The following is a 22833-nucleotide window of genomic DNA, read 5'->3' as shown; positions in this document are numbered from 1 at the left end:
TGATATTTATTAAAAAAAATTCGTATAAGTGAAAACAAGATGTAAAATTTATTATTTTCGTTATAAAATGTTTGGTATTAGTATATTTATTGTAGTGAGAGCAGTGAGTTCATTAGTATTTTATGTTAAGCATTTTTTTATTCTTAGATAAACAACCAATCGTAATGTAGATTTGACGGTGCAGAATATTTAATGTGATTGAGATTTTCTTTAATTAACTCATCATAAAATAATCTAGGACCACGAGAAATTCTACAAGGCTAGTAAAACCTATTCTTATTAATATGAGTCGCCCATTCAAAAGCAATGGAACATTTGAAATTTCAACGGATCTCAATAGCTATTTATCAAGATGAGTCGTTGCCTCAATTCAATCGAAACCTTTCTATTTGGTGGAGACAAGTCTGAGTTGGAGCCCACTCTTTAAGAGCTGGGCGGATCCTCCCCAAGCATTGCAACGATATAGTTACAGTTCGACCGTTCAGATGGCTCTACTACGGTTGTGATGCGTTATCTAGGCCCGAAGTCTTATACTTAGCATTGGAGGGGATCCTCCGCTCAAGAATTCATTTCTACTGGGGCCCACGTTAGACGAGACCCTGCTTAAAGTTGCATCTTGGAGACTTGCACTTCGCGGTAGCTGCTCCCGAGACCCCTTCGGCGTCCGCGCCTCCGATGCAGCGGAGATCCAGCTCGCAGCCCAGAGGGCCGAATCCGAGAGCCGTCGATAGCAGGGCTTCCTTCATCGCGACCCCCGACCGATGGGAAACCTCGAGGAGCTCCGCCGCCTCCTTCGCGTCCTCAGTAGCCACGGCCGGCAGCACGTCTTCGGCGCCCAAGCGGAGCTCGTTCAAGGCCTTCCTTAAGGCGATCGTCTTGTTCTTCTCTACCACTAAGCCCGGGATCACGTCGGCGAGGCCTAAAACTACTCGAAGCCTCGAGTCTCCTTATGGTATGCGCTCTCTCTCTCTCTCTCCGGTTCTTGTAGTCCTTCCGATTTCATGTTGAAACTAGACACTTTCTTGGATTTTTGTTGTTCACGATGTAGCCATCCTACTGTGAAAGTTGCAAGCACTTCGTATCCTGAATTTGACTGCCTAATTTTGGCAATTGGATTGCCGGGCACTGAGAAACAAGTAGGTTCCAGTGGTGCCTACCAAAATATAGTTTATAGTAGGCGTTTGTGTAAGCATAAAAATTGTGATTATGTTACTGTTATGTGAAAAATTTTAATATCAAATCAAATAATGATATATCAAATTTACGATACTTATTTTTCGATATCATTTAGAAAGCCTTTATCTAATATGTAGGAACATTATCATCGGATCCGAAAGTTGTAATGATGTCGATCTAGGAAGTCCTCATGTTTCGTCTTTCTCTTTTTTTAATAAGAAAACTAAACTCGTCTTTCTCTTTTTCATCGTTTATAGGATCGCTATGACTGTTGTTTCGTCCCTAGGAAGTCATGTACTTTATAAGTAAGAGAAGAGGATCTAGGATAGTAATTAGCAGAGTTCTTCTATCAAGATCATCCCAAAAATATTTTACTATAATTAGTATTTATTTCTGTTGATAATCAAAATTCAATTAAATCTATAATATATCTTATATAATTTGATACGGTCATATAATGTAATATTTTCTTACTTAGCTTATTAATTGATAAGATATAGAAGAAATTAAAAAAAAATATTAAAAAATAATTTTACTTAATTAGATTCTAAAAATTTGAAAAAATATTTTAATATGCATACAAATTTTATAAAATAGACTAATAAATCTAATAAATATAATCATATCATATTAAGTTTGACTACCAAACCGAATCATATCAATTGTATATCATCAATGTCATACTTCCTTTTAGTAACACAATACTATTAGCCCTTCATAATATAATACAAAATGATTCTTGTAATTTATTTTGTCAAGACAATCATAGTCTACATATTTAACTAGAATATCTACAAACATAAATATGAACGAGATAACAAAAATAAATAATTTTAATTACATAAAAAATACTAATTATAATGTTCACTCAAACATACACCATATATCTTTTATGGGTTGCTCAAAAACCCAATTATAAGAGCATGTTTTTCAAATATTTTAGGCTATAAAATCTTAGTGAAAGGATCAACAATCAATACAATAAACCTCAAGTTCTTAATTGATATTAATTATTTCTGAACTCTTTTCTCTGACCATCAAGTACTTTATATCATAATGGATAGAACTATTAGGGTACTTGTCATTCTTAGAGAAGAAAACTACTGTGATATGTCATAAAGTATTTTCAATGACTTAGTAATTAAATTTGATAATACCAAGTCTTGAGATAAAATTTTTCAATCGTAAACTTGATTAATAGTCTCAAAGCATGCCAAAAAATTAACTTTTATTGTTGATAATATAATAATAAATTACTTTATATTTTTCCTATAAATTATCCTTTTAACTGATAAATATAAAACGTGAAGTGGACTTTCTACTATTGAGGTAATTTACAGAATCAGTATATGAAAACATTATCATTTCAAGTTGATCTAATTTCATAAATGTGAGTATATAATCCTTTGTTTGAAAATTTTATCTTATTACTTTCTTTATAGCTTTTTTAATTTTTTATTCTTAAGTTAACTCTAATATCTACTTAGTATATCAACTACAAAATTGATATTTGGTTTGGTTAGGCTTAAGCATATAATAGACTTCTAATTGCGCATACAAAAAGAATATTTTTCTTTTATTTGATTCTCTTTCAAGTTATTTTTAAAAATACTTGTTTTGATTGAAAATTCTACTTTTGTCATTTGCTAAACAAAATTTTACACTAGATCTTTCTAAGATTTGATTAATATATCATTTTTGAGATAATCATAGCAACCTTTAAATTATATTCCTGAATATCTTAATACCAATAATATAAGTTCATATCAATCATCTTAAAATTCTTAGTAAGAAATTTCTTAGTTCAATATAAAAAACCAAGATCACTCCTGATAAGCAAAATATTATCCAAATATAAGACCAGTATAATAAACTTGCTCCCACTACCTTCAGATATTAACATTGATTAATATATTTTTAAATTAAAAAAATAATGGTATTATGAAACTTTAGATATCATTATCTAAAAGCTTTTTTAAAGTTTTAAATGATTTTCCTAAATTTTCATATCAAATTTTACATTACTTTTATTTTCTTTGTGAATCGTTTAGGTTAATCCCTATAAAGTTTTTTATCCAGATTTCTCTTTAAATAAATTGTTTTCATATTCATCTGATGTAACTCAAAATCATAATGAGTTACTAATGTTATGACGATTCTTAACGAGTTTATTTAAAAAACTAAAAAAATATCTCGTTATGGTCGATGCATTCTTTATGAGTAAAACATTTGACCCTAAGTTTAACTTTTATATCATTCGATATTATCTTTTGAGTCATAATTTATTCGAAAGAGTTATTTACAATCGACTCTTTTACAGTAATTGAGCAATTTGATGAGTTCTCAAATATCATTATAGTCTATTGATTTCAAATCTTCTTTCATCGCATCATAACACTTTTCAGGATCGTTACTTTTTATAACTTATGAAAATAATGAGGGATCTTTTAATTCCTATGTTATGATCTGATTCTTATAGATATACCAAATAATAATTAGAAATGACAGATCTCCTTTCCTTTTAGATTTTCTTAAAACTGTTGGTTATAATTATTCTACAAGATCATTAGCGATGATATTAACATCATATGAGAGTTTATCAATGTTATTTTGTTATTTCTCATCATCAATTCTTTTAGTGACTTAAGGAACAACAATCTCTTAAATATAAAATAATAAAGGAGTATCAACTTGTATTTTCTTAATATTAAGATTAAATTTTAAGATTTTCATTCCTACTGATTCGTTATTTTTTAGAAATATTATATTACCTGATTCAACTATTCTTGTATTATGTTTACGACAATAAAATCTGTGAATAAATAATAAAATACCTAGAAATAGTCTTTGAAATAAAAATTCTTTTTATGTAAATTGAAAACCCTTATCTTTTTAGGGAATCCTAAATATGTAAATGTCTTAAATTAGGTTTCCTACTAGTTTATAACTCAAAATAAGTTGGTGGAATTGACTTACTAAGAACTCTGTTTAATATATACATAACCATTCTTTGTGCTTCTCCTTAATTGATTCGAGTATAGAAGAATTACTCATTATGTTCTAACTATATCCATAAGAGTACGGTTTCATCTTTCAACAATCTCGTTCTGCTGTGAAACATCTGGTAAAACATATTGAGCACAAATACCTCGTTTTTTCAGGAATCTAGTAAAAGAAATAGAATTATGATCGGGTTCATCATTGTTGAATCTCGGATTTTGATGATGAAATCAATTGATGGGTTAATTGATCTAATCCATATTATTGAGTTAAGTGTACAGGATAAACTACGATAGCTTGAAGACATAAAGCAAGTCTACCGGAGTCAAGTTCGATGGGTGTTCGAGAGTCCGCTGAGAGTCCGAAGATTCGTCGGAAGTGTTGCCGGAACCAACCGAGAAGAAATCGGGGACTTGCCGAAGTTTTCGGAAGTCCGCCGAAGAGATCGTCAGAGGTTCACGGAGATCACCGAGAAGATTCGGCTACTTGCCAAAGACTCGCTGAACTCGCCATAAGATCGGGAGCCTGCTGGGAGTCCACCGGAAGAAATCGGAAGTCCACCGAAAGATCGCCGGAAAGCTCGTCGGAAGGAAACTTGACGTTGCCGGTTAAAAAACCTGCTTAGAACTATGTCTTAATTTCGTAGTTTCCATATAATTAGGGCTAGGATTAAGAGTTAATCCTATAACCTGGTTAGGGGCCAATTGGGCCCTAATATGAACTAGTTTGGGCCAAATTTGGAGCCCAACCAGTGACCCGTAAGGACGGGCGGTGGCACCGCCCAGAACTCGAAGGATCAGGTGGTGGTATCGTCGGACTGGGCGGTGGCATCGCCCAGCACCTGAAAGGTCGGGCAGTGGCATCGCTACCGACAAGCGGTGGCACCGCCAGTAAACGGTCAACGTGACATTAACAGGCGGTGGCACAACCAGCTCCAGGAACCCAAAGGAATTTAAAATTTAGAGCCCAAATTTGAATCCTCTTGGGTTCTATAAATATCCCTCAATTCTCAGGAGAGAACACACCTTTTGAGAAGTTAGAAATTGAGAAAAAGCTTTAGCAAAGTCTTGTTTTCAATAGCTTAAGTGTTCACCTCCCTCTTTCTCTTTGAAAAATCTGTAAGAGTGTGAATCACTTGTAAAAAGGTTGTAAGTGTTGAATCTCGGATTTTGATGATGAAGTCAATTGTCATTTGTTGTCTAATCTATGTGTTGAGATAAGTGTGCAGGATTAACTACGATGAAAGTTAGACAAGCAGCAGGAGTTGCGCCGGAGTCAAGTTTATGATCACGTTGGGAGTTCGAGAGTTCAACGGAAGTTCGGACGATCGTCGGAGGTTCTGCGAAAACAGATCCGAGAAGTCCAGAAGCTTGCCAAGCGAAGCTCGTCGGAACTCGCCAAGTGGATCGTCGCAAAGTCCAGGAGTTTGCCGGAAGTCCGCAGAAGAATCACCGAGGGTACATCGGATGATCGACGGAAGTTCGCCGGAAACTCGCCGGAAGAAGCGATTGACGCATCGGAGCAAAGCTGCAGAAATTGTCTTAGATTTAATCGTAGTTAGCATGTTGATTAAGTTGGAAAATGGGAGGTGATCCCATTAGCTTAATCTTGGGGCAATTGGGCCCCTGAAAAGATAGAAAGTGGGCCGAATGGAGCTAACCATTCGGACCCTGATTGCACCAGGAGGTGCAACCGCCTAGGCCAAGAGGTGGCACCGCCTGGGCTAAGCCTCCCAGCGAGACTGGGCGGTGCAACCTCCCCAGCCAGGAGGTGGCACCGCCTGGGCTCAGTCTTCGAGCAAGACTCGGCGGTGCAACCTCCCTGACAGAGAGGTGGCACCGCCTGGGCTCAGTCTTCGAGCAAGACTGGGCGGTGCAACCTCCCTAACAGAGAGGTGGCACCGCCTGGGCTCAGTCTTCGAGCAAGACTGGGCGGTGCAACCTCCCTGACAGAGAGGTGGCACCGCCTGAGCTCGGTCTTCGAGCTCTGCCAGGCGGTGCAACCTCTCCAGTCAAGAGGTGCAACCGCCTGATCCCGAAATTTCGGGATTTGATCGTTTTGAGCTCCAAATTTGAATTGGGTTGGGGCCTATAAATACCCCACCCATTCAGCACTGAAGGTATACTGAACCACACCGAATTCTTGATCTTTTCAGTGATTCTAAGAGCTCAAATTTGTGTAAAGTCCAAAAGTTCTCCTCTTTTCTGTTCTTCAAGTCTTGAGTTGTAAAGAGAGGAGAGAAAGGATCTGTATGGGTTGTCTCCTGAGCCCGTCAAAAGAAGAGAAACTGTAAAAGGGCAGTTGGCCTTCGCCCATTGAAGGAAGGCAGCTAGTTGACGTCGGTGACCTCGTCGGAGGAGGAAGCCAAAAGTGGAGTAGGTCAAGACTGACCGAACCACTCTAAATCTCTGGTTTGCTTTTATTTCGAGTACCTTATCATTACTGCAAACCTCCTACATAACTACTGCTCTCTGCGCCTTTACGAACAAGTTCTAAGTGCTGATCTTTCCGAATCTGGATTCAGACGTCAATAGGTGTTTTCGTACGATCTTTACATTGCAGCTTACATTTACGTCTTGAATCTGTTTATAACTGCGAACTGTCTTCTGCGCTTTTACGAACGAGATTCCTTGCAGTTTACATTTACATTTTGATTCTATTTATAACTGCAAACTGTCTTCTGCAATTTTACGAACGAGTTTCAACATTTAGACGTAAAACTGCATTTAGACGTAAATCGGCTTTCCTCGCACAATCATCAGATTTCAGTTTACGTTTACGTCTTGATTTCAACTGCATACTGCCTTCTGCGAGTATACAAACGAGTTTCAAAGATCAGACGTAAATCTGCGTTTAGACGTAAATCTGCTTTCTGCAGATTACTTTTTGAGCTGTACAATAGCAGCACATTGTCTTTATACTTCTGCTTAAACTGCGCTTAGATGCAAACTGTGTTTAGACGCAATCTGCGCTTAAACGCAAACTGCGCAATCTGCGCTTGGACGCAAACTGCGCTTAGACGCAATCTGAGTTTAGACGCAATCTGCATTTACACGCAAACTGCGTTTAGACGCTAACTGTGTTTACACGTAAACTGCACTTAATCATAAGTAATCTTAGAATCGGCTTTTGCATCAAAATAGTTTTTATCGAACGAACGCAGCTTTCGATTTTAATCGCTGAAAGATTTCCGCTGCACTAATTCACCCCCCCCTCTTAGTGCTCTCGATCCTAACAGTAAGAAGGGTATTTGGTCCTTCCCCTTCAAAGTGATTTGCTAGTGGAAGTTAAGAGCCTCATCAAAGAAGGCTTCTTTTGACCGAATGGATGTAGGTCATTTGACCGAACCACTTTAAATTGGTGTGTTCCTTGAATGTGTGAGTATTTAACTTTCTGAAACCTTTATTTACATAGCAGCAAGCTTTTGGTTTTCATCTCCTTACTTTACTCGAGCTACTTTTACTAAGTCATTCTTTGTCGCATCGAAATCTCTACACATTTACGAAATCGTTTTCAAACTTACGAGTTTTAATCCGCTGCACTAATTCACCCCCCCTCTTAGTGTCGCTCCGAGCTAAGAAATAGGTCCAAGTGTATCTACTATAGTCATCTACAATTACAAAGGCATATTTGCTTCCTTCTAGACTCGTTGTGTCAATTGGTCAAAATAAGTCCAAATAGATCAATTGTAATGGTCTAGTGGTGTTAATTTGATTTTTTGGTTTAAAACTAGTTTTAATTTGTTTACCTAGTTGACACGCATCATATACTTTGTCATTAACAAACTTCATATTGGGAATCCCTCATACTAACTCTCTAGATGAGATTTTAGATATTAGTTTCATACTTGCATGACCTAATCTCCTATGCCAAAGCCAAGCATCATCATTTAAAGCGGAGAAGCATATTTCATTACTCAGTTCATCAAGGTTGATGGTGTACACATTATTTTGTTTTAAAGCAATCATTGACATGTTATTGTTTGGTTTTTCAATAATGCACACATTAGATTCAAATCTAACGTTATAACCTTTATCGCATAATTGACTAATACTTAAGAGATTATGTTTTAATCCATCAACTAGCAATACATCATCAATTGAAAAACTTAATTTGTTACTTATGGTTCCCTTGCCAATGATTTTGCCTTTGTTGTTGTCTTTGAAGGTGACGTACCCTTCTTCTTTGCTAGTGAGCATAGAGAAATGAGATGAATCTCCAGTCATGTGTCTTGAGTATCCACTATCAAGATACCATCTCTTGCTCCTAGCTTGTGGGTTTATCTACAAAAGAGGATGGTTTTTAGGTACCCATTTGATTTTGGGTGCCTCAGAAATTGATCTACCAATTTTGTTATTCATCATTGAACTATTTATAGTTCCTTTAGGAACCCATATCAACTTATGTGGACTAATTTTCCTAAATGGATATTTGTAAACAACATGTTCGGATTTACAACAAAAGTTGCATTTCAAATGAGGTGAAATATGTAATGTGGGTTCTTTAATGAAAGTGGTAGGATTTTGGTGAGATCCTCTCACAAAACCAATTCCACTTCTATTTGCGACATGAGCCTTGTTTGCAAGGATCATGTCCAAGCCCTTGTTACCAACCTTAAACTTGTTTAAGGTTTTTTTAAGTAGCAAATTTTTATTTTTTATTGCTTCTAAGTGTTCACACTTAGAGCATGGAGGAGTTTGAAGACTATCAAGCTTATTTTGTAGTAAGACATGCTCTTTCTTTAATAGATTAAACTTCTTACTAATAGTTCTACACTCATCAAATAATTCGTGAAAAGCGATAGAAAATTCATCGAAAGATAAATCTTCATTAATTAAATCACATATCTCTTCTCCTAAAGCCATTAGCGTGAAGTTTGCCTCCTCTTTGTTGCTAGCTTCTTCACTTTCGGAATCACTTGAATCGTCCCAAGTCACTTTTAAAACTTTCTTCTTCTTCGGTTGCTTCTTCTTAGCTTGGGGGCATTCATTTTTGAAGTGTCCCGGCTTCTTGCATTCGTAGCATATTACTTGGTCTTTTTTATGTTCAAGTTTTTTTTGGTGTTATTTTTAAATTTGTTCTCTCTTATAAATTTTTAAAATTTTTGAGTTAAAAGTGTAATGTCATCGTCACTGTCCTCATCACTTGATGTTCCTTTCAAGTGGTCTTTTTGTGTTGTAAGTGTCATATCCTTCCTGTTCTCGAGCTTTTCTTGAGCATGACACGTCATTTCGTAGGTCATTAGAGACCCAATAAGTTCTTCGAGAGGAAATGTTTTAAGGTCCTTGGCCTCTTGAATGACCATAACATTTGGATCCCAACTCTTTGGAAGGGATCTTAAGATTTTAGTTACTAGTTCAAAGTTAGAAAAACCTTTACCAAGAGCTTTGAGTCCATTGATGACATCCGTGAAACGTGTGTACATGTCTCCGATGGACTCACTTGGTTTCATTCGGAAAAGTTCGTAAGAGTGCACAAGAATGTTGATTTTGGATTCTTTCACTCGGCTAGTGCCTTCATGAGTGACCTCAAGAGTTCTCCAAATATCAAAAGCCGAATCACAAATTGAAACGCGATTAAATTCATTTTTGTCCAATGCATTCATAGCCTTTACGTTTAAAGCAAAAACCTTTTTCTCCGATTCATCCCATTCGCTCATCGAAAGAAAAGATTTTTTAAATCCATTTTTGACAATAGTCCAAAGCTCGAAATCCATGAAAATGAGGAAGATTCTCATTCGAGTCTTCCAATACGTGTAATCCGACCCATTAAACATAGGTGGCCGTGTAATAGAATGACCCTCATACATGCCGGAGTAAGCCATCTCTCTTGGGTATTAAACCAAATATGAGAGTGAGCCTAGCTCTGATACCAATTGTTAGGATCGGAGCGGCACTAAGAGGAGGGGGGTGAATTAGTGCAGCGGATTAAAACTCGTAAGTTTGAAAACGATTTCGTAAATGTGTAGAGATTTCGATGCGACAAAGAATGACTTAGTAAAAGTAGCTCGAGTAAAGTAAGGAGATAAAAACCAAAAGCTTGCTGCTATGTAAATAAAGGTTTCAGAAAGTTAAACACTCACACGTTCAAGGAACACACCAATTTAAAGTGGTTCGGTCAAATGACCTACATCCACTTGCGAAGCCTTCTTCGATGAGGCTCTTAACTTCCACTAGCAAATCACTTTGAAGGGGAAGGACCAAATACCCCTCTTACAACCTTTTTACAAGTGGTTCACACTCTTACAGATTTTTCAAAGAGAAAGAGGGAGGTGAACACTTAAGCTATTGAAAACAAGACTTTGCTAAGGACTTTGCTAAAGTTTTTTCTTAATTTCTAACTTCTCAAAAGGTGTGTTCTCTGCTGAGAATTGAGGGGTATTTATAGAACCCAAGAGGATTCAAATTTGGGCTCTAAATTTTGAATTCCTTTGGGTTCCTGGAGCTGGCTGTGCCACCGCCTGTTAATGTCACGTTGACCGTTTACTGGCGGTGCCACCGCCTGTCGGTAGTGATGCCACTGCCCGACCTTTCGGGTGCTGGGCGGTGCCACCGCCTAGTCCGATGGTACCACCGCCTAATCCTTCGGGTTCTGGGCGGTGCCACCGCCCGTCCTTACAGGTCACTGGTTGGGCTCCAAATTTGGCCCAAACCAGTTCATATTAGGGCCCAGTTGGCCCCTAACCAGGTTATAAGATTAACTCTTAATCCTAACCCTAATTACATGCAAACTACGAAATTAAGACATAGTCCTAAGTAGGTTTTTTAACCGGCAACGTCGAGTTTCCTTCCCGTGAGCTTTCCGGCGATCTTCCGGTGGACTTTCGATTTCTTCCGACGGACTCCCAGCAAGCTCCCGATCTTATGGCGAGTTCAGCGAGTCTTTGGCAAGTAGCCTTATCTTCTCGGTGATCTCCGCGAACCTCCGACGATCTCTTCGGCGGACTTTCGAAAACTTCGGCAAGTCCCCGATTTCTTCTTGGTTGGTTCCGGCAGCACTTCTGTCGAATCTTCGGACTCTCGGCGGACTCTCGAACACCCATCGAGCTTGACTCCGGTAGACTTGCTTTATGTCTTCAAGCTATCGTAGTTAATCCTACACACTTAACTCAATAATGTGGATTATATCAATTAACCCATCAATTGATTTTATCATCAAAATCCGAGATTCAACAATCTCCCCCTTTTGATGATGACAATCAATTGATGACGGAGTTAAACATAACTCCCCCTATCTATATGCCATATATTGAGAAGATAAAAACACTTGAATTCAATCTCTTTGAATTCAAGCCTAAACCGACAAGTTCTATCCATTGAACTTATCATTATTCTCTATAAACATGAGCAAATACGAAACTTCGTATTTCTCATAATTTCAAGCTATGAAAATTATTTTCAAGTCGAATGATAAAAGACAATTATCATTTCGACAAGGGATATGAACTTTGAACATGAATCTCATGATATAAATGTAAGGCATGATTCTCAAAAGTTGCGAGCACTTGTTGCCCTTTAACTTTAAATTTTTCATTACATCATGATTAGCATACTACTTCGTAAACAATTTCATCATGATGAAATTAGTCAAATAGAGCTAAGCACTATGTATTGGATAATGATCGGCCAACATAATTGTTTTGGATACTTAATCCGACAACATATGCAGGACATAATAGCTAAAGACACAATGTTACCATACGAGGGGTTAGTCACTCGATTAATACTTGCCCATAATATTTGTGTCTCACCCGATGAAGAAATAATTTAAGTTGATCGATTTACTGCTTTCAATAGAAACCTACTCAAAAGACTTAGGTGCACTTTTAGCAATGGTATATGGGTTAGGCAACCTAGAAGGACTGATCCAGTTCCCCCACCAGTAGAACACCCCGAAACACCAATTTTTAGGGGAAATGAATCTCCCCCTCCTAGTCCCTTTAGTGCAGCACCTTTAGAATCAGCTCCTGCTTCATCTTCTGAAGATCTCATTATGACAGAATTACATCATATCAAATCACAACAAGAGCAACTCAAATCACAGCAAGAGCAAATTCAATTATAGCAAGTTGAAATTTTGAGGGAACTACGATAAATAAATCAAAAGATAGATGTTATGTATAAGAACTATGGATTTCCTCCTAAGGATTAATCGATATGCCTTCTTATTTTGCTACCTTGACATGCGATCCTTGTATGATTAATTTTAATGCCAAGTTAAAGCTTTGTCAATTTTTTGCCATCTCCTTTTTGTATGAATGCTGAATTTTTCTAATGATTTTATGATCACAAATTGTACGCTTAAAGTCTCATCTCCTTTTTGTTAATGATAAAGGGGGAGAAGAATGAGCAAAAGATTGATGACTTGTGTCAATGTGATAGCATGACTTATATAAATTGCAAAAGCTAATATATTGTGTAATACAAATTTCTTATATGCATCGCAAAACTTTTTGAGGATATCACAATATGAAAGTTTTTATATTGGTTATCGTTTCATCTCATGATCATATGAAATCATGCCTTACATTTATATCATTAGATTCATGTTGAAAGTTCATATCTCTTGTCGAAATGATAATTGTCTTTTATCATTCGACTTGAAAATAATTTTCATAGCTTAAAATTATGAGAAATACGAAATTTCATATTTGCTCATGCTTATAGAGAATAACGAGAAGTTCAACGGATAGAACTTATTGGTTTAGGCTTGAATTCAAAGAGATTGAATTCAAGTGTTTTTATCTTCTCATTATATAGCATATAGATAGAGGGAGTTATGTTTAACTCTGTCATCAATTGATTGTCATTATCAAAAAGGGGGAGATTGTTGAATCTCGGATTTTGATGATGAAATCAATTGATGGGTTAATTGATCTAATCCATGTTATTGAGTTAAGTGTGCAGGATTAACTACGATAACTTGAAGACATAAAACAAGTCTACCGGAGTCAAGTTCGATGGGTGTTCGAGAGTCCGCCGAGAGTCCGAAGATTCGTCGGAAGTGCTGCCGGAACCAACCGAGAAGAAATCGGGGACTTGCCGAAGTTTTCGGAAGTCCGTCGAAGAGATCGTCGGAGGTTCGCGGAGATCACCGAGAAGATTCGGCTACTTGCCAAAGACTCGCTGAACTCGCCACAAGATCGGGAGTCTATTGGGAGTCCGCCGGAAGAAATCGGAAGTCCACCGGAAGATCGCCGGAAAGCTCGCCGGAAGGAAACTCAACCTTGTCGGTTAAAAAGCCTACTTAGGACTATGTCTTAATTTCGTAGTTTGCATGTAATTAGGGTTAGGATTAAGAGTTAATCTAATAACCTGGTTAGGGGCCAACTAGGCCCTAATATAAATTGGTTGGGCCAAATTTGGAGCCCAACCAGTGACCCGTAAGGACGAGCGGTGGCACCGCCCAGAACCCGAAGGATCAGGCAGTGGTACCGTCGGACTGGGTGGTGGCACCGCCCAGCACCCAAAAGGTCGGGTGGTGGCACCACCACCAACAAGCGGTGGCACCGCCAGCTCCGAGAACCCAAAGGAATTCAAAATTTGGAGCTCAAATTTGAATCCTCTTGGGTTCTTTAAATATCCCTCAATTCTCAGCAAAGAACACACCTTTTGAGAAGTTAGAAATTGAGAAAAAGCTTTAGCAAAGTCTTGTTTTCAATAGCTTAAGTGTTCACCTCCCTCTTTCTCTTTGAAAAATCTGTAAGAGTGTGAATCATTTGTAAAAAGGTTATAAGAGGGGTATTTGGTTCTTTCCCTTCAAAGTGATTTGCTAGTGGAAGTTGGGAGCCTCATCGAAGAAGGCTTTGCAAGTGGATGTAGGTTATTTGACCAAACCACTTTAAATTGGTGTGTTCCTTAAATGTGTGAGTGTTTAACTTTCTGAAACCTTTATTTACATAGCAACAAGCATTTGGTTTTCATCTCCTTACTTTACTCAAGCTACTTATACTAAGTTATTCTTTGTCGCATCGAAATCTCTACACATTTACGAAATCGTTTTCAAACTTACGAGTTTTAATCCGCTGCTCTAATTCACCCCCCCCTCTTAGTGTCGCTCCGATCCTAACAATCATAACTATCATAAAATTTATTATCCTTATCATATCTGACAATTTTGACTTTTTTATCTAATTATTTCTCGATTTTATTTATGTACACCTAAATGTGTTAATAGCTTGAGACCTTAGATAGTTATATTTCAATCAATAATCTATAAAGGTGATAAAATATTTCACTTCACTAAAACAGGAAATATGGAGTAGTCCGTAGATACAAGCATGTATAATCTCAAGGAGTTCATGAAACTATGTTTCATTCTAATATTTGATTATAAGATTACTGCAAATTCAATATTCTCATTAATTCTGTACAAACCATCATATAAAATAAAAAAAATTACTTTTATTAAATCATGATGAGCTTACCTCCATCAAAAGAGAAATAATATCCTGACAATTCTAGATAAAGAACTCAAATTTTTAGAATTGTAGGAATATAGTATATATCATCAAAATCCATCAAATAAATCGCCTCCAGGTGTAGGCGATAAGTATTAACTATTATTGCTTTTGCTTTAAGATGATTTCCTATAACGATGAATATTTCATACTCTTTTGGTTCTCATTATTAAAATGAATCTCTATTAGTGGTAATATAAGTTGAAGCGCTAGAATCAATCAACCAAATATTAGAAAATGACTTCTATAATGTTTGATTTGAAACATACAAAAGTCAGATTTATATCTTTCCCTTTCGAATTAAAACCTTATAGTCCTTTACATAATCTTTCTTGTCATAGAAGTAGTACTTTATTTATGAGTTTATATTACATTTATAAGCTAAGCTAATTTATTTGATAAATTATGCTTAAAACTTTTATAATTACTCATTCTTTGAGTAGTATCCAAAATATTATGAGTCTTTTTTACTTTAGTCTTAATTCTTCCTCTATATATATATATATATATATATATATATATATATATATTAGTCAATTCATTTAAGTTTTACTTATCTTTAATTTTATTATAATAAAATTTAAATGAGTTAAACTAAGAAGAATTAGAATTAAAAATAAATTATACAAGTAAGGACTCAACTATATTCATGCCCAATGTTATTTGTCCTTACAACTTTGTCAGCTATATTGAGAGTATAATCTTGAATTCCTCAAATACTATAATATTGAATTTCAGTCATTTATTTTATTATTATGTCAACCAATGACTTATTAGCAAATTTAAATTTATCTTTAAATATTTCATTGTGCTAGTTATATAATATAATGAAGTTTAAATATTATTAATAATTATCATAAAATTATTTTTTTTAACCTTTCTCGATCACTTATCTCAATTATTTATTCCATAGAATTTTTAGTAGTTATGTCTGTGATCCTTTTAACTAGTCTGATCAAAGTCTAACACACCTAGTATAAATTATATATGCTTAAGTTATTTATATTTATTTAATTCAGAAAATATATGGATATTTATAAGAATGTAATGAAGGAACTATAATAAAATAATATAATATTAATATTTTAATTTTTTTAATAAATGTTAAATTATCGGTATCATCTTTATTTTACATTTGGATGAAATATTAACATATCTACTATTCATACAAAATTATTTATGGAGGATTGATGTTATCCTTGTGGAATAGTATTGCTACCTTTGGGTATACAATCTTAAACTCCAAGAATATCTAAAACAGTATCATCCTATCTCATCATATATATTCGAAGTAGATTCTCGTTTGGGATTATCTAAATCTCTTAATTATGTGTAATATTATAAATATTATTTTTCTTAATATTATTTAGGGTTAATTCTTTAATATAATTTTATAAGTTATTAGTCTAGACCACTTTGACAACTACAAAGCAATACAATAATATAAAATATAATTTAAAATATCTTATAAATAATAAAATGTTATTATAAATCATATCCCGAAGCCTATCATCCTAGACTACTTTGGTAGCTACCAGTTAGATAAAACTCAAGGATATGAGTTATAGATAATATCCACCAAAATTTTTTAATCTAATATATGTTAAAATAATTTAATAATAATAAAATAATAACTATAATAATTATTAAACATTAATCAACATAAAGGAAAACTCATATGATAATTGTAATCATGATAAATCATAAATCATACCTTTTATGTGAAAAATAAATATTATTTTATAATTTTAAATATATGCATATAAATAACTAAACAAATATCTAAGAATAATAATTAAAATTTTAATTATTACACAAAAAATTTTATCAATATGTCATATGAGAAAACTATAAAAGAAAATCATGATATATATATATATATATATATATTTATTTAATTTTTTTTTTTTTTTTTTTTAATTTCTAAGGAACCCTTAGACCTATCAACCCTATTTAATTGGATAGGCTCAAAATTGGGCTAAATATCAACATAATTAAATCAATCAATAATTAAAGTTGATCAAAATAAAAAATTGATCAAAATTTGTCTTTTCCTAAATTCGATCAAAACTTGATTGATCGAATCTAAATCAAGTCAAATAGTCAAAATACAATAATGATCAAATCCGATCAAAATACTTAATCGAATTAGTTAATTTTATAATTGAGGACATAAGTAAAAAAATTTTAGTTTTTGAAGGGTACAATTATAATTTTTCTTAGGATATATGATAGAAATATATAATCTTTGAAGGGAAAAACTATCAAAAGGATATAAATTAGAATTAAAAGATTTATATGGGCTAAACTATAATTTTATAGGGATATATATTAGAAATATATAATTTCTAAAGGATAAAACTATTAAAATGACATCAACTAAAATTAAACGAATTCAAACAGGCAAAAAAGTCCTTTTATCGATGAAAAACCCTAATCCCTTCCCTTTAATCGTCGTTGTGCAGCCGTCGTGGTGCACGGCCTGAGGTCGTCGTGGCGCCACCCACAGCTAGTGACCAATCACCGATGACTTGCCTCTCCCTTTGCCAATGACATAGCGACTAGTGATATAGCCCCCTAGCCGCTACCTCCATTCCCTTTTCCATTGCAACCCCATTCCACGACTCCCAAGAGATTATAGTGGCTTCCTCCGTTGCATACTCTGCCAGCCTTTAGCGTCTAGTTGACACCAATCACAGCTAGCAAATGCTACTGCAGCGGCATTGTTGCAGCTACCAGGCAACGACATTGTTGTAGCCGTCGCAAGCAGCAGCATTGCTACAGCCACAGGTGACCAAGGCAGGCTAGTCGTCACAAGGCTGCTGCACACAAGTAGTCATGCATGCGATCTTCATTGGTAATTACATCCCATGGTGCTTTCGTTGTGTATAGTAGCATCTATACGTAGTTACTACCTGCAACTAGGTTGGCGATCATTGGAGGATGTTACCCTCAACAATACTATCTCGACAGCAAGCTGTCGACGGTGGTCCATCGATCAAACACGAGGAACCTTACATTGCCCGTAAGTAGGTGACAAGACGAACTAAATAGAAAAACAAATTGACAATAAAGACAAATCATTTAAGCATTATAAATCAAAATCAAATAACACATTTTCGTAAGCGAAGAGTACTAATAAATAGATCTAAGATATTTGATTTTAAAACACGACTCTGATACCAATTGTTAGCATAAAAAATGTGATTATGCTATTATTATGTGAAAGACATTAATACCAGAAGCTGAAATCAAATAATAATAGATCAAATTTATGATGCGTACCTTTTGATGCCATTCAGAAAGCCTTTATTTGATTTGTAAGTGCATCGTCGTCAGATCCGAAAGCTGTAGCGATGTCAATTTACAAGGAAAACTAGATTCACCTTCTCCTCTCTTCTTATCTTTCATAGGTGATAGGACCGCTATGAGTAATGGATTAGGAACTAACAAAGATTGAGAATAGATCTATAATCTTAATAACTGATGTTTCGTCCTTAGGATGTTTTATCCTTTTATAGGCGAGAGCAGAGAGTCTAGGATGATAATTAGAAGAGTCACTCCTATCAAGGTTATATCTTAAGGAATCCTGCAATAATTGGACTTCATTTCTATTGGTCGATAACGGTAATTAAAATCTAATTAAATCTATAATATATTTTACCTAGAGATAGGGCCACATAATCTAACAGGTTGTTCTTGAAATGTAGAGACCTTATTTTGGCCACTAAGTGGATGTCTTTCTTGAACTTTGATGAACCATTTAACTGTAAAGTTCAATTATTTGATTAATTGGAGATTTTGATTCCACCAACCTTATTTTACAAATCTTGTTTTGTTATTGGGATTGAATTTTGAAGTTTAAATTTATGTGCCAATGTGGAATTGAAATAGTGAGGAACAAAGTGTTAAAACTCTACTTACCAATCACTTTGTAGCAACCCCTGTTCGTAATTTTCATGGTAGTTTGGGGACATCAAAAAACGGGGCATGCCATGGTGGAGACTCGCCATGGAGGAAAGAAACTGGGACTATGCGATTCAACATGGAGGAGATTTTGCAAGCAACTAAGAACTTCTCCCCTTCGTTAAAGGTTGGGCAAGGTGGGTTTGGGACAGTTTATAAAGGGATGCTCGATGATGGCACACTCATTGCAGTTAAACGTGCCAAAACGGTTAGTGGAGTTCCCTTTTTGTTTTTGCCATTTAATGTGGCAATTTGTTGCCGATGTGAAAATTGGAATTTTGATGTCTTATGCAGAGCATGCATGACAACCATGTGAGTGTGGAGTTCCAGAGTGAGATCAAAATATTGGGACAGATTGAACACTTCAATTTGGTCAGGTTCTTTGGTTATTTGGAGGACAATGATGAGAGAGTCATTGTGGTTGAATATGTGCCTAATGGAACACTCCGAGAGCATCTTGATGGTAGTCATCTTTCTTCCTCGTTTCATATTGATGCTATGGTCATGTCATGGTTGTGCTTTTGTTGGTTATCTTGCTTTCATCATCACTAGTTCAAGTCATGACGAGTGATGTCTGATGGCATTGAATTTTTAGTTGATGTTGGGGAAATTGAGTAGTAACTTGTGCTCTGGAATATACAGGTTTTCGTGGAAGCTATCTTGATCTTTCATCACGACTTGATATTGCAGTTGATGTAGCTCATGCTGTCACATATCTTCACATGTATGCAGGTAAGATTGAAACAAAATATTGATTTTGTTACTTCCTTTCTTCCAATCAGTGGGAGCTGAAAACTTCAAATCAATGAGTTCAGAATAACTATAATGCTATTGCTGTAAGGAGTATGTTTTCTTTTGCACCTGCAACTTATACACTATCACAAACTGAATTTATCAGCTTCTTCAATTGAGTTGGTCTTTATTGATGAAAAAAATGGAAAGGAATCATATACTGGCCCTAATATTTGGCTCAAGGCCTTGTTTTATGGTTTCATGTTCCAATGTTGATTTAGAAGATTCAAAGAAATAAAAAGGAATCAGTCCTGCATGTATTTGGTCAAGAGACAGTCTTGCTATCATTCACTCCTTGTCTTGTATGAAATAGTATGTTGTGAAACAAAATTTGTGCTTTAATACCTTTAAACTTCATTTACTTGATCTTTCCTTTTTTCTCCCCTTGCGTTTGAGCATAAAGTGATGTTACTTGGGAAGTGAGATGTCATCTCATACAATTTTTGTGTAATGGAATTTTCGTTTTCCGTATATGATGGGGAGTTTTTGGGGGGGATTGGGAGGCTATTACAGCATAAATGCTAGGATTCCTCCTTGGCATCAGCTTTCGATTTTCTTTCTCTTTGCCTTCTTAAACAAAAACTACAAATTAGAATTTGGAGTATGTTGGGTAGTGTTGTTCTAGTTTATGTATCTCTTATGAATTCTGTTGGAGGTAAATTTTTTTGCTTACAATAATTTCGAAAGTAAAAAAAGGCAATGGGAATATGACTTGGTGATATTTATTTTCATTTCATGCGCCATGCTCCTTGTCATATGGAATGTGAATTCCAAGTCATTCGCTATTCACCCTTTAATCTCTCATTAAACCTATTTTTCTCCATATATATGGTCTTGATCTTGGTCGGATTGGTTGAACTCTGATATACATTGTGGTTTGTGATGTGTTTTAGTACAATTTAATAGATTGTTCATATAATGGAATCCATTTTCAGAAACAGCATATGCTTCAGGAATAAGAGCTATGACGTAGCCAATATCATGGCTTACCACATAAACCCTTCCTTGACAAGTTAATCAACCACCTTTAATCAGCCAAAAACATGTGTGGTTAAGTAACCCTGGAAGTGGGATCACAATGGACATACTATGCATATCACCTTAATTGGTATTTGAGTTGTGTTATTGCTGCTACATCTTTAGAGCAGAAAGCGAAACCCTGGTTCTTTTCTCTTGATTCCTGTCTACCCTCAAATCAATATTTCTGTATTTTATGCACCTTATCACTGAGTTCTTGCTCATGTCACATGAAGAATTTGATTAATTTCAACAGTTTGGGCATGAATTTTTACCAGTCTGTGTATGTTTTGCTAAAAAACTGAACAGTATTTTTTCACTAAATCCATTGTGTGTGCGCAAGTGTCTACATTTATAAACATTAAACTTCTGTGGAAAATTATGTGTACACTTTTTAAATTATATGAAGTGTTTGACCAAGGCAATTAGTTACATTCTTTGTCATTAAAATGGATGCGCTGATCCATTGTTTTCTTTGATGCAGATAATCCTATTATCCACAGAGATATCAAGTCATCTAATATTCTTCTTACCGAAAACCTGCGTGCCAAGGTTGCTGATTTTGGCTTTGCCCGACTGGGTGTAAATGAGGCTGGAGTTACCCATATTTCCACCCAAGTTAAAGGAACTGCTGGTTACTTGGATCCGGAGTATATTCGAACTTATCAACTTACGGACAAAAGTGATGTATTCTCATTTGGTGTGTTATTAGTAGAATTAATATCTGCACGCCGCCCCATAGAGCGTAAAAGAATACTCAAGGAAAGGGTAACAATAAAATGGGTATGTGCTTTTGTCTTTTATACAATTAATGTCATCTGTCTTAAAATTAGGCTTTTTAGAATATTATTTATTAATTCTTAATAGAAACTACGATCTAAATACTTGTAATTTCTCTCACAAATTTCAATTGCAGTAAAATAGTTGAAACTTTATTATTTTGTTTAGGTTGTAAGACATAATTTACGATTTATTTGATCCTGAAGTATTTGATCAGGCGATGAAGAAATTCAGAGAAGGAAAGACAATTCAGATTTTAGATCCGAATCTTCCACAAACACCAGCAAATAATCTGGCTTTGGAGCAGATCATCGAGCTGGCTGTGCAGTGTTTAGCTCCTTTCAGGCAGAGCAGGCCCTGCATGCGGAGCTGTGCAGAGATATTATGGAACATCCGAAAGGATCACAGGGAGCTGTTATCTTCAGATCCCCTCTCCCAGACTTCCCATCAAAGAACCCTTCCATCGGCGGCGACAAGAGTTACATTTAAGTAAGATCTGCACACTGTAGTAAGCAGCTCAACTTGCAAATTCAGCACTCTCATCATCATCATAGGATTGGATTATGCTGGTAAATTGCTTTCAAAGATGGGAAGATTTAACATTTTGAGAGGGAATGCATGTAGAGGTTATGTTAATGGTTTGCATAGATGAAATTATACATATACATATGTATGATACAAGTTCCAAACTAGATTGACATGGGAAGCTTGGGTTCCTTTGGAGTTAAATTTTCCTATATATTTATACGTCTACAACAAATGCCTTCCCTTGAAGTATTGCAAGAGAAGAAATGAAAACACATGCATTAGTATTAGAACGATGATAATATCTTGTGTGATTCTTCCTTTTAGGTTTCTACATTGACTGCGTAATCATTTTCGTTTTGGTGCTCAGAAGTTCCTTTTTCTTTATGTTTCAGTCTAAAATAAAAAAAAGTACTGATTCCATTCGTAAAAAAATGAAAGCGAAACATATATCTGAAATTTAAATTTAGAGAAAAAGATTAGCTGCAATGGTACGAAGTTTTTATATGCCTCACACGATATATATATATATATATATATATATATATATATATATATATATATATATATATATATATATCGAATTTTTAAAAAACACTTCTAATTTGAGAAATTCTCGTAGCACTCCTATGTTTGACTTAGTAATAGAGGCACAACCTTCACTCATTGTTAGTCACGGCAAGGAACAAGGGATTGCTCGTAGCCTTCTTACACCCTCTTCCTACCATCAACCATCGACAATCTTACCATCAACCACCGGCAAGGAAGGAGGCAAAGAGTGAGGGGCTACCCTTTAAAAGGAAATATGGATAACACATAAAAATATTTATAAACAAACTACTTTACTTCTTTTACTTATAGATGGCTTGAGAGACTAGTCCAATGAGGGCTAGTGCACCTTAGTCATTGGGAAAGTTTTATAGAGAGAGAGAGCAACAAGCAGAATAATGACCAAGGATTAGATGGAGAGTGATGACGGACAAGGATAGAATGATCATTTTGTAAAAATATGTTACATGAATTTTTTTTAGTTAGGGTGCTATTTCTCAAATTTAGGATTTTGTTTCGACATTCAAATGTATGTATATGTATATATAAATATATATAGTTTAAAAAAA

The 22833-nt window shown here is 35.3% G+C and overlaps 1 protein-coding gene across 1 annotated transcript; it reads left to right on the top strand.

Moving 5' to 3' along the window:
* Positions 1-636: 636 nt before the first annotated feature.
* LOC135623400 (calmodulin-binding receptor-like cytoplasmic kinase 2) lies at positions 637-21937 on the top strand. Its single transcript, XM_065126325.1, has 6 exons — positions 637-952; positions 18574-18809; positions 18896-19064; positions 19244-19333; positions 20895-21193; positions 21408-21937. The coding sequence occupies exons 1-6, from the start codon at positions 676-678 to the stop codon at positions 21681-21683; spliced, it is 1347 nt and encodes a 448-aa protein (XP_064982397.1). The 5' UTR covers positions 637-675; the 3' UTR covers positions 21684-21937.
* The last annotated feature ends 896 nt before the right edge of the window (positions 21938-22833 follow it).

This window comes from Musa acuminata, chromosome BXJ2-9, assembly GCF_036884655.1.
Source record: "Musa acuminata AAA Group cultivar baxijiao chromosome BXJ2-9, Cavendish_Baxijiao_AAA, whole genome shotgun sequence".
Lineage (NCBI taxonomy): Eukaryota > Viridiplantae > Streptophyta > Magnoliopsida > Zingiberales > Musaceae > Musa > Musa acuminata.
This window is presented reverse-complemented; position numbering and strand designations above follow the sequence as displayed.